This window comes from Silene latifolia, chromosome 6 (assembly GCF_048544455.1).
Source record: "Silene latifolia isolate original U9 population chromosome 6, ASM4854445v1, whole genome shotgun sequence".
NCBI classification, from domain to species: domain Eukaryota; kingdom Viridiplantae; phylum Streptophyta; class Magnoliopsida; order Caryophyllales; family Caryophyllaceae; genus Silene; species Silene latifolia.
The window spans coordinates 138,145,881-138,164,136 of NC_133531.1; the positions used below are offsets into that span (position 1 = coordinate 138,145,881).

General features: G+C 39.2%; 2 protein-coding genes and 5 non-coding genes across 9 annotated transcripts in view; 5 read left to right on the forward strand and 2 right to left on the reverse strand.

Moving 5' to 3' along the window:
* Positions 1–99: 99 nt before the first annotated feature.
* On the forward strand, positions 100–173 carry TRNAI-AAU (transfer RNA isoleucine (anticodon AAU)). The gene has a single exon. It is a non-coding gene; the product is annotated as a tRNA-Ile (tRNA).
* A 2,339-nt stretch (positions 174–2,512) lies between these two features.
* On the forward strand, positions 2,513–2,586 carry TRNAI-AAU (transfer RNA isoleucine (anticodon AAU)). The gene has a single exon. It is a non-coding gene; the product is annotated as a tRNA-Ile (tRNA).
* A 763-nt stretch (positions 2,587–3,349) lies between these two features.
* TRNAI-AAU (transfer RNA isoleucine (anticodon AAU)) lies at positions 3,350–3,423 on the forward strand. The gene has a single exon. It is a non-coding gene; the product is annotated as a tRNA-Ile (tRNA).
* Positions 3,424–4,185: 762 nt separating this feature from the next.
* TRNAI-AAU (transfer RNA isoleucine (anticodon AAU)) lies at positions 4,186–4,259 on the forward strand. The gene has a single exon. It is a non-coding gene; the product is annotated as a tRNA-Ile (tRNA).
* Positions 4,260–5,841: 1,582 nt separating this feature from the next.
* TRNAI-AAU (transfer RNA isoleucine (anticodon AAU)) lies at positions 5,842–5,915 on the forward strand. The gene has a single exon. It is a non-coding gene; the product is annotated as a tRNA-Ile (tRNA).
* Positions 5,916–7,964: 2,049 nt separating this feature from the next.
* LOC141587387 (mitochondrial adenine nucleotide transporter ADNT1-like) overlaps positions 7,965–18,256 on the reverse strand; it is a 44,145-nt gene continuing 33,853 nt past the window's right edge. The window contains exon 9 of the transcript XR_012519758.1: positions 7,965–8,209. The gene's annotated coding sequence lies outside the window, so the exon portion shown is untranslated. The remainder of the gene's footprint in view (positions 8,210–18,256) is intronic.
* On the reverse strand, positions 9,689–11,965 carry LOC141587389 (F-box/LRR-repeat protein At4g14103-like). 3 transcript variants are annotated; one of them, XM_074408868.1, is made up of 4 exons: positions 11,853–11,952; positions 10,474–11,461; positions 10,229–10,384; positions 9,689–10,098 (listed from the first exon to the last, which is right to left on the reverse strand). In XM_074408868.1, the coding sequence occupies exons 2-4, from the start codon at positions 11,308–11,310 to the stop codon at positions 10,069–10,071; spliced, it is 1,023 nt and encodes a 340-aa protein (XP_074264969.1). In that variant the 5' UTR covers positions 11,311–11,461; positions 11,853–11,952; the 3' UTR covers positions 9,689–10,068. The 3 variants fall into 3 exon arrangements, with proteins under 3 accessions (XP_074264969.1, XP_074264970.1, XP_074264971.1); XM_074408869.1 differs by having other exon boundaries at positions 9,739–10,098; positions 10,474–11,458; positions 11,853–11,965; XM_074408870.1 differs by having other exon boundaries at positions 9,739–10,098; positions 10,474–11,146; positions 11,853–11,938.

The window sequence follows — 18,256 nt, forward strand, 5'->3', positions numbered from 1 at the left end:
ATATTTTATCTTATATATTTAATTTTAGATGATAATTTTACGCTTAATTAATGAATAATTATCACCCATTATTTGAACTATTTGTCAAGAGAGACATCTGGCCTATTAGCTCAGTTGGTTAGAGCGTCGTGCTAATAACGCGAAGGTCGCAGGTTCGAGACCTGCATAGGCCACTTTTTAATATATGAGACATGTTTTTTTAATGTCTTATTTTTTTAATGTCTTACTGTTTCACGTTAATTTCTGACATGTTTTTTTATGTATTATTTTTAATGTCTTACTATTTCACGTTCATTTTCGTATTTTTATTAATGTCTTACTGTTTTACATTAATATTCTCTGGTTGGCGAGTTTAAGCTTTTGTCTAATAAAATTGTCCAAAATATTATCAATCTCTTTTTCATGAGCCAAACTCGCACGATTTTGTTTTTGTTCACGTTCCCTAGAAGCCCTTAAAAATTAAGGCAAGGTTATGAGAAAGATTATCATACGATAATCTACCTAGTATAAAGCTAGGTTTTTTAAAGCCTTTTGATTGATCCCTTAATTTCACAAAAAAAAAAAAACTCACTTTTTCAAACACGGTTCTCCTTAATTGTAATACTCCGTATTTATGAGTCTTGGGGTACTCTATCGAGTAGGCCTTACTTACTCTGTCGAGTAAGGGAGTGTTGCGAAATAAAATAGTTTCTGACCTGTTGGATACTCGATCGAGTAACTACGATACTCGATCGAGTAGGGGGGTACTCGATCGAGTACCTGGGCTACTAGATCGAGTAGCCGGTTTATGGGGGTTGTTTTCTCGGGTTTCGTTAATTATGCGATTAAGGTATATAATCTTTTCGTCATTCATTCTAATCACTTTTCTAAAACCTAAATCACTGTGAGAAGAGAAAGCAAACTACGTTCATCACCTTAATCGCATTGTTAACAAATCCCGGAGCTTGGAACGTCGGATTTCACTTGTCTTTACACCGTTGTAATCCTTGCGTCGAGGGTAAGACCTTTATACCGTTTTTTTATTGTATTTCGTCAAAGTTAGTTAAACCCTAATATTGGGAATTGGGGATTTTGTTGTGTTATGTGCATAGTAGTAATTATGTGCTTGTATAATTAGGAGGAGGATTCGTAGAGGAAGCTTTTTGACTTCAGCTGTGAGATCGTCTGACAATTGTGCTTTCCAGGTAGGGTTTCCTACTCAAGATTATTTACATGTGGTGTGGTGTTGTGCTGTAATTAGTATAATTGGTTGATTCAGACGATGTTGTGATTGTGAATGTTTGTCTGTGGTTCTCGAGATGCGTTCTCGGCTGAGTGGAGTCACTTGCGGGAGTGGCTTCACGCCCTAGTTTCGCCCTTCGTGGAACCCGCCACGGAAGGGGATGTGCACATTAATGGGACAGGGTTATCGCTCGATATGATGAGCGGGGCTTAGGTGGAAACGGCTGCGGTCCCCCACTGGTGGCGGGTCCGGTGGACGATCGGTGACGGAGATGGAGTGGAGTGCTTGATCGTGTATGATTGTTTGAGTTGTATTGGTTCTTGTGTTGTTGATTATACCTCTTGTGTAAATAATCGACCGACCCCGATTAATGTTTTAAAACTGCGGTGATCCATTCGGGATGGTGAGCGGATATTGAGCGGTATGACATGAGTCTTGGGATAGCTGGGATTGCCACGATCGGATGATAGAAGTCTTCCATTTGTAGTTTAGTAGTTTTCATATACATTTGATTAGTTGATGAGAGTAGTTTTGAGAACATGTATTAGTATTTGGTTTGGTTTTTGGATTGTAACCTTTCGCTAAAGTATTACAATTTAAATATCGTTTCATTATTGTTTATTTGATTATCATTGCCTCGGGTAACCGAGATGGTAACGTCGTTATACCTGAGTGGTCCTGGTAAGGCACTTGGAGTATGGGGGTGTTACATTAATCATAGGATGATTTAATTTCCATTTCACTTCTTCACAATTTCCTAGGATATCTATGGTAGAGGTGGCAATCGGGTCACTCGGGTCGGTTACGGGTCGGGTCAAAGCGGGTTCGGGTTATGTCGGGTCAGTGACGGGTTCGGGTCGGTTCAGTTCATGTCGGGTCATCTTATGGTCGAGTCATCAACGGGTGGTAAGTGGGGTCGCGTCATTAGTGTGTTAGTGTCGGGTCAGATTATCAGCATATATTTTATCTTATATATTTAATTTTAGATGATAATTCTACGCTTAATTAGAGGTGGCAATCGGGTCACTCGGGTCGGTTACGGGTCGGGTCAAAGCGGGTTCGGGTTATGTCGGTCAGTGACGGGTTCGGGTCGGTTAAGTTCATGTCGGGTCATCTTATGGTTGAGTCATCAACGGGTGGTAAGTCGGGTCGCGTCATTAGTGGGTTAGTGTCGAGTCAGATTATCAGCATATATTTCATCTTATATATTTAATTTTAGATGATAATTTTACGCTTAATTAATGAATAATCATCACCCATTATTTGAACTATTTGTCCAGAGAGACATTTGACCTATTAGCTCAGTTGGTTAGAGCGTCGTGCTAATAACGCGAAGGTCGCAGGTTCGAGACCTGCATAGGCCACTTTTTAATATATGAGACATGTTTTTTTAATGTCTTATTTTTTTAATGTCTTACTGTTTCACGTTAATTTCTGACATGTTTTTTAATGTATTATTTTTAATGTCTTACAATTTCACGTTAATTTTCTTATTTTTATTAATGTCTTACTGTTTTACATTAATTTCTCTGGTTTTGGCGAGTTTAAGCTTTTGTCTAATAAAATTGCCCAAAATATTATCAATCTTTTTTTCATGAGCCAAACTCGCACGATTTTGTTTTTGTTCACGTTCCCTAGAAGCCCTTAAAAATTAAGGCGAGGTTATGAGAAAGATTATCATACGATAATCTACCTAGTATAAAGCTAGGTTTTTTAAAGCCTTTTGATTGAACCCTTAATTTCACACAAAAAAAAACTCACTTTTTCAAACGTGGTTCTCCTTAATTATAGGATGATTTAATTTCCATTTCACTTCTTCACAATTTCCTAGGATATCTATGGTAGAGGTGGCAATTGGGTCACTCGGGTCGGTTACGGGTCAGGTCAAAGCGGGTTCGGGTTATGTCGGGTCAGTGACGGGTTCGGGTCGGTTCAGTTCTTGTCGGGTCATCTTATGGTCGAGTCATCAACGGGTGGTAAGTCGGGTCGCGTCATTAGTGAGTTAGTGTCGGGTCAGATTATCAGCATATATTTTATCTTATATATTTAATATTAGATGATAATTTTACGCTTAATTAATGAATAATCATCACCCATTATTTGAACTATTTGTCAAGAGAGACATCTGGCCTATTAGCTCAGTTGGTTAGAGCGTCGTGCTAATAACACGAAGGTCGCAGGTTCGAGACCTGCATAGGCCACTTCTCAATATATGAGACATGTTTTTTTACTGTCTTATTTTTTTAATGTCTTACTGTTTCACGTTAATTTCTGACATGTTTTTTAATGTATAATTTTTAATGTCTTCTTATTTCACGTTCATTTCTGTATTTTTATTAATGTCTTACTGTTTTACATTAATATTCTCTGGTTGGCGAGTTTAAGATTTTGTCTAATAAAATTGTCCAAAATATTATCAATCTTTTTTTCATGAGCCAAACTCGCACGATTTTGTTTTTGTTCACGTTCCCTAGAAGCCCTTAAAAATTAAGGCAAGGTTATGAGAAAGATTATCATACGATAATCTACCTAGTATAAAGCTAGGTTTTTTAAAGCCTTTTGATTGATCCCTTAATTTCACAAAAAAAAAAAACTCACTTTTTCAAACACGGTTCTCCTTAATTATAGGATGATTTAATTTCCATTTCAGTTCTTCACAATTTCCTAGGATATCTATGGTAGAGGTGGCAATCGGGTCACTCGGGTCGGTTACGGGTCGGGTCAAAGCGGGTTCGGGTTATGTCGGGTCAGTGACGGGTTCGGGTCGGTTCAGTTCATGTCGGGTCATCTTATGGTCGAGTCATCAACGGGTGGTAAGTTGGGTCGCGTCATTAGTGGTTAGTGTCGGGTCAGATTATCAACATATATTTTATCTTATATATTTAATTTTAGATGATAATTTTACGCTTAATTAATGAATAATCATCATCCATTATTTGAACTATTTATCAAGAGAGACATCTGGCCTATTAGCTCAGTTGGTTAGAGCGTCGTGCTAATAACGCGAAGTTCGCAGGTTCGAGACCTGCATAGGCCACTTTTTAATATATGAGACATGTTTTTTAATGTCTTATTTTTTTAATGTCTTACTGTTTCACGTTAATTTCTGACATGTTTTTTAATGTATTATTTTTAATGTCTTACTATTTCACGTTAATTTTCTTATTTTTATTAATGTCTTACTGTTTTACATTAATTTCTCTGGTTTTGGCGAGTTTAAGCTTTTGTCTAATAAAATTGTCCAAAATATTATCAATCTTTTTTTCATGAGCCAAACTCGCACGATTTTGTTTTTGTTCACGTTCCCTAGAAGCCCTTAAAAATTAAGGCGGGGTTATGAGAAAGATTATCATACGATAATCTACCTAGTATAAAGCTAGGTTTTTTAAAGCCTTTTGATTGATCGCTTAATTTCACAAAAAAAAAAACGAACTTTTTCAAACATGGTTCTCCTTAATTATAGGATGATTTAATTTCCATTTCACTTCTTCACAATTTCCTAGGATATCTATGGTAGAGGTGGCAATCGGGTCATTCGGGTCGGTTACGGATCGGGTCAAAGCGGGTTCGGGTTATGTCGGGTCAGTGACGGGTTCGGGTCGGTTCAGTTCATGTCGGGTCATCTTATTGTCGAGTCATCAACGGGTGGTAAGTCGGGTCGCGTCATTAGTGGGTTAGTGTCGGGTCAGATTATCAGCATATATATTATCTTATATATTTAATTTTAGATGATAATTTTACGCTTAATTAATGAATAATCATCACCCATTATTTGAACTATTTGTCAAGAGAGACATCGAGCTCAGTTGGTTAGAGCGTCGTGCTAATAACGCGAAGGTCGCAGGTTCAAGACCTGCATAGGCCACTTAATATACTTGACATGTTTTTTTAATGTCTTATTTTTTTAATGTCTTACTGTTTCACGTTAATTTCTGACATGTTTTTTAATGTATTATTTTTAATGTCTTACTATTTCACGTTAATTTTCTTATTTTTATTAATGTCTTACTGTTTTACATTAATTTCTCTGGTTGTCGAGTTTAAGCTTTTGTCTAATAAAATTGTCCAAAATATTATCAATCTTTTTTTCATGAGCCAAACTCGCACCATTTTGTTTTTGTTCACGTTCCCTAGAAGCCCTTAAAAATTAAGGCGAGGTTATGAGAAAGATTATCATACGATAATCTACCTAGTATAAAGCTATGTTTTTTAAAGCCTTTTGATTGATCCCTTACTTTCACAAAAAAAACTCACTTTTTCAAACATGGTTCTCCTTAATTATAGGATGATTTAATTTCCATTTCACTTCTTCACAATTTCCTAGGATATCTATGGTAGATGTGGCAATCAGGTCACTCTGGTCGGTTACGGGTTGGGTCAAAGCGGGTTCGGGTTATGTCGGGTCAGTGATGGGTTCGGGTCGGTTCAGTTCATGTCGGGTCATCTTATGGTCGAGTCATCAACGGGTGGTAAGTTGGGTAGCGTCATTAGTGGTTAGTGTCGGGTCAGATTATCAACATATATTTTATCTTATATATTTAATTTTAGATGATAATTTTACGCTTAATTAATGAATAATCATCATCCATTATTTGAACTATTTATCAAGAGAGACATCTGGCCTATTAGCTCAGTTGGTTAGAGCGTCGTGCTAATAACGCGAAGGTCGCAGGTTCGAGACCTGCATAGGCCACTTTTTAATATATGAGACATGTTTTTTAATGTCTTATTTTTTTAATGTCTTACTGTTTCACGTTAATTTCTGACATGTTTTTTAATGTATTATTTTTAATGTCTTACTATTTCACGTTAATTTTCTTATTTTTATTAATGTCTTACTGTTTTACATTAATTTCTCTGGTTTTGGCGAGTTTAAGCTTTTGTCTAATAAAATTGTCCAAAATATTATCAATCTTTTTTTCATGAGCCAAACTCGCACGATTTTGTTTTTGTTCACCTTCCCTAGAAGCCCTTAAAAATTAAGGCGAGGTTATGAGAAAGATTATCATACGATAATCTACCTAGTATAAAGCTAGGTTTTTTAAAGCCTTTTGATTGATCGCTTAATTTCACAAAAAAAAAAAACGAACTTTTTCAAACATGGTTCTCCTTAATTATAGGATGATTTAATTTCCATTTCACTTCTTCACAATTTCCTAGGATATCTATGGTAGAGGTGGCAATCGGGTCACTCGGGTCGGTTACGGGTCGGGTCAAAGCGGGTTCGGGTTATGTCGGGTCAGTGACGGATTCGGGTCGGTTCAGTTCATGTTGGGTCATCTTATGGTCGAGTCATCAACGGGTGGTAAGTCGGGTCGCGTCATTAGTGGGTTAGTATCGGGTCAGATTATCAGCATATATTTTATCTTATATATTTAATTTTAGATGATAATTTTACGCTTAATTACCAATCTTTAGCCAAATTCGCACGATTTTGTTTTTGGTCACGTTCCCTAGAAGCCTGTAAAAATTAAGGCGAGGTTATGAGAAAGTTATCATACGATAATTTACAGTGAAGATAGGATGTCTTCAAAGTCTGAACAAGAAAATTAACGTGAAACAGTACCTCAACACCTAGATAGTTCTTCACTGGTACTACATCTACAGATCTACTCGATTATGCTTTCTACGAAATGAGCTAATAAGAAGGAGCCATATCTCTTAAACTCGTCAACCAGAGAAATGTAGACGGTTTGGAAAACGAAACTAGGACAAAGAGTGATGAGGCTACTTGGACATCCAACTATAAAGCTACAGGGGGTTGGTATTTTCAAGATCACTCGGGTTCTATCCTTCACTTCGGTTGCTCTTCCTTTTGGGCGAAGTCCCCTCTTCAAGCTGAAGCAATGGTCCTTAAAGCTGCTATTATGGATGCCACTTCAATGGGTTTTCGACATTTGGACGTAGCTTCTGACTGTTTGAATTTGGTCCTACAGGTGAATGGGTTTGCTGATCCTGGTAAAGAAGCAAAAGCGACCATTCGTTGTATTTCTCCCCTTGTATTGTCCTGTCACTTTTTTTTCTCTTAGTCATTGTCTTAGAAACTTAAATAGGATTGCCCATGCTATAGCTAAGTCTGTAACATAGTTGGTAATCTTTTCACTCTGACAAAAAAAAAAAAAAAAAAAACTATAAAAAGAGGAATGTAAGAGAGCAACTATAAAATGAGAGAAGATGGGTTATCGATGAAGCAGAATCTAAGCAAGTTAGAAGTGGAGATCGAAACCCATAAAGGAGAAAAGAAAAAACTGCAAAGTCGGTTCAATGAACTCAAGAAGAGGATAACAATCCTTAGAGATGAGAAGCTGGAAGCAATAAGGCAAATTATGTTTGTGGAGTGATGATTTTCAAAGTCGATACAACGAGCTCAAGAACATGGCTTCAAAGCGTGAGGTTTGCAAAGAAGGTAACGATAGACAAGACCTCAATATAACGAGTTGTTCTTTGACATAATTAATCTTCCTTAAAAACAGAGTTGTCTTAACAATAAAACGAGTAAAGTATCATTCCACTTATGCACATAAGACAAATCTGTTGCTTTTTCCTATGTATTCTGCTTTTGTTTTATTCATATTACTTTCCTTAAGACCTCTCACAATCTCTTTTTATTGCCATCTCTAATTTGATCGGCTGTAAGAGTCGTCTTAAGTTGAGACGGTCCTAAATCTTTAGCAACATTAAATAATAGCAGTACTGGAAAAGACGTAGCAGCTTAGTCAGGCCTGAGCACAGTAATAGCAGCAAACCCAAAACCAGAGTTCCTCCGATATAATAAAAGATTATTGATACGAAGTATAAAGTACATGGATCTCCTAGAAAAGTCTAGGACACACAAGCTAATTATTTGCAAGAATATATAAATGAGCGAACACCAAAAACTCGGAAAACAAAAAGGTGATCGTTCCACGGTTGAGCACCGTAATCAGTCGATGTGGCTTTATAAATACCCCATGACCCATGGAGGAATGCTCGCTTTCCATGATTCACCTTTGGTTTGTTAAAACTACAAATTTCGACTAAAAAATCTGACTAAAAATTGAAGATCCCTCCTGGTTCAGTTTGATATCCTCATTTCTACTGAAAGATCTGACATAAATTGATTGCTTGCAGTAGAAATTCCAAAATTTCTGTAGATGATAATTGATTGCAGTGCATTCAATAAGTTTTTCTATTATATACGGAGTATATATATGGGCTATGTAATTGACAAAGAGACGCAGCAATAGCCAAATTAATCTCCTACAGTACAAACAATGGGAGTCCTGATAACTAGAAACGGTAATGCAGCTATTTGCATCAGAAACTATGTTGCTCGTACCATTTCCAGGTTGCTGGTGATAAAGCCAGAGATTTCCCCTGCATTATGAAATAAAGCCATCAATAATTTCAAAATAATGATCCTAAGAAATAAATATATAAATATGATATAATAATTGAAGCAGCAAGCCCCAAGTTTCACGAGTCCGTTACTTTGCTAAAAGACAGACTGCACAAAGGTAGTATCAGTAAAAGGATCTACGATTGTTGTGTGCTTAGCAAAGTACAAGAGTTATAAGACACAAGACATGCTTGGATGCCTTCTCATAACTAATAAACTTGACTGCTGAATTCGGCACATTACACGAGCAGTTGGTTCAATTGCCTTTGGACAGGCCACAAAGTCCTTCTGTCTGCCAAATATACTTCAAACCCTGAATAGTTCCATTGTATAATTGTATTTAATGTTGTGAGGATTCTGAACCTGAAACTCACAAAACAATCACAATTTAAAATTAAATACAATGACTCTCAAAGCCTACTACAAAGATTGAAAATGGGCATCTGGGATTAGTTAACAATGCAGATAAATAAGGACGACATTAGAAAATGATGCAAGCTGCTTTGTGTATTACAAATAGCTGAGTGACGACAAAATGAAAGATGAGATGCAGAGGTTACAGAAGCAGGGAGCCTTATTAAGGGAAACAATAATAGTAACGATAGAAGTCCACCCACGTGCAATAAAATCTGAGAACCACTCTAGAGGAGCAACAATTGTACGAGATCTGCACTGTTTGTGAACAACTATAGACATCAAATTCAAGTAAAACCATCTAGTCTAATCTTAAATAGAAAGAACAAAAGACCTTTTTTAGACTACGGATAAAGCTCTGTATAATCAAAAGAATATGTAGCACCTTGTCATGAACATGTAGCGAATTAATAGCATTTCAAAGGTTTTGATAGCAATCACCTATCAAAACCTTTGAAATGCAATTAATAAACTGCTAAGGATGTCAAGTTACGTATAAAGCTCTGTTTATTAAAGTTAAATTCAGAGATATTTACCTGAAAATCTGTGATTCTTCGGTAAAAATTGTAGGAGAGAGAAGGAATGGAAAGAGAGAGAATGGAGCTGAAAAATTGTCTGATTAGAGATCGAAAAGGAGGCAATTAACCAACCTTTTTTCTTTTTTGAATCGTCACAGATTTATTGTTTGGGACGGTCTTAAATTACGTCATTAGTAGAACAAGTGCTAGCTCAAGACTTGAACAAGTGCTTGAGGACGTCGTATCTATTTCACTAGTGTCTAGACTGGTCCTTGCACAAGAATAGAACAAGTGCTTGAGGCCCTTGGTAGTTTCTTCAATGAGGTTTCGAGCGACTTGGGATCTATTTCACTCCCGGTTATAACCAGATCCTCCAAAACAGATGCGCAAGCTAAAATTTTTTTGATCAAATGTAGTTCTCTTTCGTACCCGTGATAAGATTTGATCTCAATACGTTTGAGATGACTTAAAAAGGAGGAGAGCTGAGTTGTACTGAATGCCTGTTGTTCCAGCTTTAGACCCTCGTCGTCAGAATCTCATCTGTTTGGGCCTTCTTCAAAGAGTCCCTACAAAATAAATTAACCAAAATACAACCATGTCATACTCTTTTCATCCTAATACATTCTAATCGAAGTTGAAGAAATGATTGAGGACTGAGCAAAGATCATTTAACAGGAGATAAAATCTAGCACTAACCTTCGGAAAAGACAGTATCTCTAAGAAGGGTGAACGCTTTAAAAAATCCAACAATACTTTATCCCATTTAGTCATCCAGTCAGTTACCAGCTCTAGATGTTTCAAATTGTGAAACACTCCCAATTGATCATCCTTCAACTCATAATACTCTAGAATCTTGAAAACGAACAACAAGCAGTTAGGTTTCAAAGTAGATAAAATAAGATTTACGAAGAAAAACACAAAGAAAGAGAGAGACGTGAAACCTCGTTGCAAGAGCCTCTCAAGTATAAATGTGAAGCATTAGACGATCCTCGAAGGAGGCTAAGCAGGCTTTCAAAACAATCCTCCCAAGTTCGAGGGTGGTAGTCCCCAATATCTCCAATGTATATCTCAGCTTTGAGAAGAGCATTCATAGTTGTTATAGAGTACCGAAGAGCCAAATTGTCAAGAAACGTAAAGTACTCCAAATTAGGAGAATCAATAAGCACATGTTCACTGCATTTCTCATAAAGTTTACTAGATCTTTCGATATGTAAAAACAAACGTCGAAGTGAAGTGGAGGAGATGGAAATAATATCTCCATGCTCCCACAAACAGTTTAGGACTTTAAGGTCTTGGAGGGAAGGGCAGCTCGAAACAAGCCTAGTCAGAAAGCTGTCGTCAGTAAAGACACCCGCATAACAGAGGTGAAGTGTTTTCAAGTTTGGGAGATTAAAGGAAGGCATGGCACAAACTTGATGAATACCAAGACTGCCATCAAGCTTCAAGACTTGCAATGTCTCACGAGTGAAAAGCGCCTGGGGAAGCTGAGCAAATTGCTTAACATGAATGCTCAAGTCAATCTCCCTAACACCGTCACGGGTTAAAGGAAAATGTAACCACTCATTAAGAAGAACAGGTTCCAAGTCAGGGATAGACTCTTTCATATTTGCCAACCTGCCAATTCGAAGTGTAAACTTGGAAAGGTATGGAGAGCAGAATGCTTTGAGAACAGAACTCACAAACGCCTTAAATGTTTCACAACGCGGGATTGGAAGGGGAAGGTCTAGAGGCGTATAGTCAAAGTCAAGGGTATTTCTCCAGTTGAATGCACACCTCATTTTCTTAGAGACTTAGACACAAGGCTTGCAACAGCAGCTTCCTTGGTAGGAATCAATGCAAGTATTTCACTTAAAACTTAATCTGGTAAACTGCTTATCCCATCTACACCTCTACTGCTAGCTTTCAAAATCTCCATACTTGCACTTACTTCTGAATTCAATCAAATCAAATCTCACATATAGATTCAAATTGCTCAACACTAACCCACCAAATTTAAATTTAATAACCAGAAGATGAAACAAGTATTAACCTTTTAGAGGTGTTTCAGCACAATCTTGAGACACCAACTACACTAATATAAATAAATTATAAAGAAGATCTAGAGAACACGATTTATAGAAAACCAATTCATAGAGTACTTGCCTAAAAACCAGTCCTATCTAAAATCAAATAATATAATCAAATCAAATAGAAAACCAATTTCTTTAACAAACTCTGATTGCAGTTGTAATAGCCAATTTCCAAAACAAAAATATCTAACTGAAACACGAAATTGAAAAAAAAAAAAAAAGATGAAATAGAGGCATAAATACAGCCATACCTGCAGAAGAATCCATCCACTTGAAATTTGAAAATGTTGGAGAAAGGGGCTTATTTTTTTGCCTTGTTAGGATGAAGGGAATTTTACGGGGTTTCCCATTCATAATGGGCTGTGGGCTGTGGGTTGTGGGAGCTTTTGTAGAGGTTTGTGAGTAGGGATGGCAGTGGGTCGGGGACCCGACCCAAATCCTGAGGGTCAGATCCTAATGGGTCGGGTATGGGTCTCATTTTTTCAGATCCAGTCGGGTATGGGTCTTAAGAAAATATTTCGGGTCCGGGTCTAAGTTATGAGACCCATACCCGACCCTTAGACCCTTTATTAAAAAAAAAAATCACAACTTTTCTGAATTTATACTGGCAGACCGTAGAAACCCAATTAAAGTCTCTTCTTTCTCTTCCCCCATCCCATAAAGTGATAAAACTCAACCAAACTCTTCTGACAATACCACCACTCCACCACTAACACAAGAAAACCACCACCACTGCACTAATACGCGACCGGCAACCACCTTTCTAATAGGCGGCGACCGACAACCACCATTAACGGCAACCAACGACGGTCAGATGGAGACGGCTATCAAGTACGGTATTGATTTTTGGGTTCCGAGTTTGATTCTTTCACATGTATTGTAACACTACGGATTTTGTTAAGTTGTATACTCGGCAGAGAGCCTACTCTACGAGTAGTGTTAATCGTGGAGTCTGTTTTGGTTCTGTGAGTAATACTCGGCCGAGTATGGAGAATACTCGACCGAGTATATGATACTCGGCCGAGTATAGCTTTACTCGACCGAGTATCCGTGCCCGGCGAATGTTATTTTATCGGTTTGATTAGGGAATGTTAGGGTTATTTTATATTCGACGTCAGTTTCTAAAACATCACTTCCAACCCTAATCATTCTACGATCTCTCCCTAATCACTCCCTAATCATCCTCATATCTCGTTGTGTGTGCAAATCGTCGTGATCCTTGCGAGTAGTCTCTTATTCTCATGTTGGTAAGTTTCATTCCCTTGTCATTTGTATTCTTTTGGGGTTCTTTGTATATATGGAATGGGGAAAATGGGATTGTGCAATGTGTAATTGTATTATGTGATTATTGTTGTAGGTGACGATGTGATATTTGTTATGCATTTGTATGGTTGATTGCAGTATAGCGGATTGCGAAAAGGTAGGGTTTCTCCTACTCAAGATCGTTAATTGATTGAGATTGCATATGTTCATAATTGTTGTTATCTCGCGATCATCGGAGGATGGGTGTTGTGAGACTGTGTTGGTGTGGTTGTGTTGTGACGGTTGTGGTGTTGTGGACGTTTGTGATCTTTGTGTGTGTGTGATTGTGGTGGAGTCACTTGCGGGAGTGGCTTCACACCCTAGTTCTCCCTCCGTGGAACCCGTCACGGGAGGGGATGTGCACATTAAGGGACAGGGATTGTTAGTCGCTCGTTGATGAGCTGGACTAGGTGGGGATGGGCTGCGGTCACCCAATGGCGGCGAGGATTACCCATTGCGATGGGTAATCTGGCGGGGCTACACACTTCGGTGTGTAGTCGATTCTTGTGCGTGAGATCGATGATCGGTGGTGGTAATGTTTGTTGTCTTATATTGATTGAGTAGTCCGACCCGTGTTGTTGTTTTGTAAAACCTGCGGTGATCCATTCGGGGATGGTGAGCAGATTGTGACAGGTGATACATTTATTGAGCTTGGGGGCAGTCATGGGAGAGTCACCACGCTGGATTAGATGACACCATCACGAGCATTAGTTATTGTTTCGGTAGTTGTTGTCATTTGGATAATTCGTTTATTAGATTTTGGAGACTATGTAACTTTTATAATTACCGTACATTAATAAATGTGTTTGGACTGTTGCTTTTGATATATACTAACCTCGGGCAACCGAGATGGTAACAACCTTTCATACTGGGGTAGTCCTGGTAAGGTACCTTGGTATGAGGGGTTGTTACAAAGTGGTATCAGAGCCGACGATTCCGGCACCTAAAACAAATGAACCCAATGAACTTAGGGAGTCCAAATAAAATGAACCCGGGGAGAGTTGTTTGGAGCTGCCGCAAAGACTTGGGAGACGTCCCGAAGTCGCATTAAGGCCCTTACGATCTCAAGCCGGTCACATGGGGGGAAACTGTTGTATGTTTGAGTCATGTGAGTTTGATATCTATAGTTTGAATCTTGTGCATGGTTGGATGAAATGATGGAAGAAATGGAATGTGATAGTTGTTGAAAGATGCATCGAGGATTGTTGATGTCAAACTTTGAGCATGAATATGTTGGCATGTTAAGTGTTGGAACATGGTAAAAATATGAAAGGTGAGTTGTGAATTCATATCTGATTAATATTGAGCATGAAGAATGTGATCATGTTACCTGTTTAATACAATCTTGAGCATGAAGTATGGTAGTGGTTCATGTGCATATGAACATGATGATGATAATGCTTGATTGTTGGTAGTAGCATATGGTTACGGGCATATGTCTATATGCATGAATGTCGTGTCTAAATTTTCATGTGGGTATGATAAAATTTCACCTATCTACTGGTTTTTAGAAGTATTGGATCGTTATTGTTTGTTTTATGCATGTTTAAGTTGTTTTGTTAAGAAATTTTGATTTGTATACAAACCGATTTTGGAAGTGTTGTCTTAAAACTGTCATATGTCGAGTTCTGGAAATGATATTGCTGTTATTCCAAGTTGAGGTGATAACTTGTCCTCTTACGATTCTAACGATAGGTCACACGCCCAAAATGACCAAGTAACGAGTGAGATATGACTGTTTTACGAAAACTAGACGGTGCTGAGAACTGCGCCTATACTCGACCGAGTAGTCCCTACTCGGCCGAGTATCTTTTATACTCGACCGAGTATTCCATATTCGGCCGAGTAATCTCTCTGTGATAATACTGTTTAGCGTCTGGAGTCGTGAACTCGGCCGAGTAGTCTCAGACTCGACCGAGTAAGGTCTACTCGCCCAAGTATTCCCAATACTCGACCGAGTAATCCTTCTACGACAATTGAGTTTGCTTCTGGAGTCGAAAACTCGACCGAGTAATATAGTTACTCGACCGAGTACCTTGTACTCGACCTAGTATGATATGTACTCGACCGAGTACCTCATTGGGCGGCCACTTTGAGTCGGTGGCTATGTTCTTACTTTTGTTTTGAGTCGTAGGGTATATATACATGTATGTTTTGAGTCTTAACGCATTATTTTATATGTGAGACGGTCTTGATACGTAATTTACCGGAAGTTATGACATGGAGAATGACGGCTTATGAGGGACATGTGTTGGATAAGGAAGACATGTGAGAGATAGTGTAATACTCCGTATTTATAAGTCTTGGGGTACTCTATCGAGTAGGCCTTACTCTGTCGAGTAAGGGTAAGTTGCGAAATAAAATAGTTTCTGACCTGTTGGGTACTCGATCGAGTAGCTGGGGTACTCGATCGAGTAAGGGGGTACTCGATCGAGTACCTTGGGTACTCTATCGAGTGTCCGGTTTTACGGGGAGTTTTCTCGGGTTTTGTTAATTATGCGATTAAGGTATTTAAGTTCCGTCGTCATTGTTTTAAATCACTTTTACAAAACCTAAAACCCTGTTTAAGAGAGAAAGCAAACAAGTTCATCTTCCTAATCGCATTCTTAGCAATTCCGGAGTTCGACGGTCGGTTCTTGTCGTTATTCGTATCGTTGAGTTCCTTGCGTCGAGGGTAAGATCTATGTACCCTTTTTATTGTTTTTCCCTTGATTTGGTTAAACCCTAATTTAGAGATTGGGGGTTTTTGTGTGTAGTATGTGATGTGTAGCCTCTATGTGTTATATGATAGGAGGAGGGTTCGTAGAAGAGGCTTTTTGATACAAATTTGTTGATACCGTCATTGTTGTGCTTTCAGGTAGGATTTCTACTCGTATTAGTCCCATAATGGGATATTGGTGATGTGTTGTATTTGGTTGTTTGATATAATGATTGTACTGTGTTTGTGGTTGTGATTGCTGTTGATGGTTCTCGAGACGCGTTCTCGGCTGAGTGGGGTCACTTGCGGGAGTGACTTCACGCCCTAGTTTCGCCCTTCGTGGAACCCGCCACGGAAGGGGATGTGCACATTAATGGACAGGGTTATCGCTCACTATGTGGAGCGGGGATTTGGTGGGTACGGTGCGTGTCCCCCATCTGGCGGTAGTCCGGTGGACGATCGGGATTGAGATGATGGGAATTGGTTGTTTGTGTGTGTGTGTGTGTGTGTGTGTGAGTTAAGGTCTGCATTTATCTTATTATTGTTATACATGTTGATTGTGTGATTAGTATCGACCGGTGTTGTTTTGTAAACTGCGGTGATCCATTCGGGATGGTGAGCGAGATATTGAGCGAGTATTGAGATGAAATCTTGGGATACCGGGATGCCACGACATGATGATAGGAGTCTTCCATTGTAGCCTTTAGTTTATTTACATTTCGATTAGACGATCGATTTGAAATCATGTATCGTACTTTTGGTTTGGTTTTGAGGATTGTATCTATTCACTAAATTAGTTATAATAAACATTGTTTCTTTATTGTTGTTTGATTATCATTGCCTCGGGTAACCGAGATGGTAATGTCTTCATACCTGAGTGGTCCTGGTAAGGCACTTGGAGTATGGGGGTGTTACAAATGGTATCAGAGCGACGATCCTGAAACCTGTAACCAATGAACCTAATGAACATAGGGAGTCAATTAAAATGAACCCGGGGTAAAAGTTGTAGGAGCTAGTGCAAAGGCTTGGGAGACGTCCTAAAGTCGCAGGGGTCGCCCTACAACTTTGAACCGGTCACATGGGGGAAGTGTTTGTCGAGTCGTATGTGTGTTTGGTTAACTTGTTTACGAATGTGATGGAATGTGTTAATTATTGGATGTTGAAGTAGAAAGTTGAGCATGTGAAAGAAAATGGTGATATGAGGAAACTTGTTGATGAGATGATAACATGTTGGATGATTTACAATGTGGCATTTAATAACATGATGAAATGGTTTCGTAGATAGTAGAAAAGATGCGTAGCATGCTTATTATGATATAATGTGGTTTATAAAGTTTAGCATGTTAGCATATGACGTAACATGCGGGTAGCTTCTATGAATTAGTGTTACTCGATCGAGTGAGACTGACTCGATCGGGTGGGTTTTTGGCGATTTTGAGTCCAGAATCGAGTTTTAGGGCACTCGATCGAGTAACTAGGGGTACTCGATCGAGTAGGGGGTCACTCGATTGAGTAGCCTAGATACTCGATCGAGTAGGTAAGAGATCAGAAGGTCTGTTTGGGCTCTGGAGTTTGGGTACTCGATCGAGTACGTGGGGCACTCGATCGAGTAGCCCGTTACTCGATCGAGTGTGTTTGGGAACTCGATCGAGTGGGTTCTGGGCAGCGTGTTTTCGTGTTTTGAGGTTTAGTACGTGTGTTTATGTTTACCCTTTCTTATATAGCTTCAAGATGCCACCCAAGAGAACTGCTTTGTATGCGAGAGCTGAGCTCATGACCATGGATGACATCGTTAAGATGTTAGAGCACCAGGATGCTCTTACTGAGACCCTGAAGAGAGTGAATGAGGACAAGGATAAGAATAAGGAGAAGGAGGTTGATCATTCTAAAATCAGCCTCTATATTGCGAGGTTTAACCCGAAAGAGTACAAGGGAGTTGGGGAGCCTAATCTGCTTGATAGTTGGCTGAGAGAGATGGAGAACATCTTAGACTTGGTTCATTGTCCTGATGAGATGAGAGTGGAACAGGCCGCGTTCTATCTAAGGGAGGCAGCAGGCAAGTGGTGGGATTCAGTGAAGGTGAGTGCTAAGGAAATATATACCAACCAAGGCTTACCTGCTATACCTTGGGAGGAGTTTCGTAGGGCTGTGAGAAAGGAGTTTGTACCGGAACATGTGAGGAGTAAGTTGAGAGAAGAGTTTGATGGTTTTAAGATGATCGCCGAGATGTCCGTGGCCGAGTACTACAGTTGTTCAATGAGAAGTCTAGGTATCCGAGGACATGGGTTTGAGTGAGGAGAATTTGGCATTGAGGTTTGAGAGGGGGTTGACCACCAAGATTATGGATAAGTTACCCGTGGGGATCCTTACTGATGTTAAGGAAGCTTATGAGAGGGCTGGGAGAGCGGAGAGGTTGGTGGAGATGGCTCAGGAGAGGTCAGGTGGTGAGAAGAGGAAGTCCGAGAGCGAGGGTGGTGGCGGTCGAATCACAAGAAAGGCAACCACAATCGATCTAAAGGGTTTTCTTCCGGGTCCGGGTTTAGTCTTTGGGGCTTCCTTTGGGCGTGGCCGTGGAAGTGTGAGTAATAGTTGGGGAGTGACTTGCTATGGTTGTGGTGGTGTAGGCCACAAGATACATGAGTGCACGAGTGCACG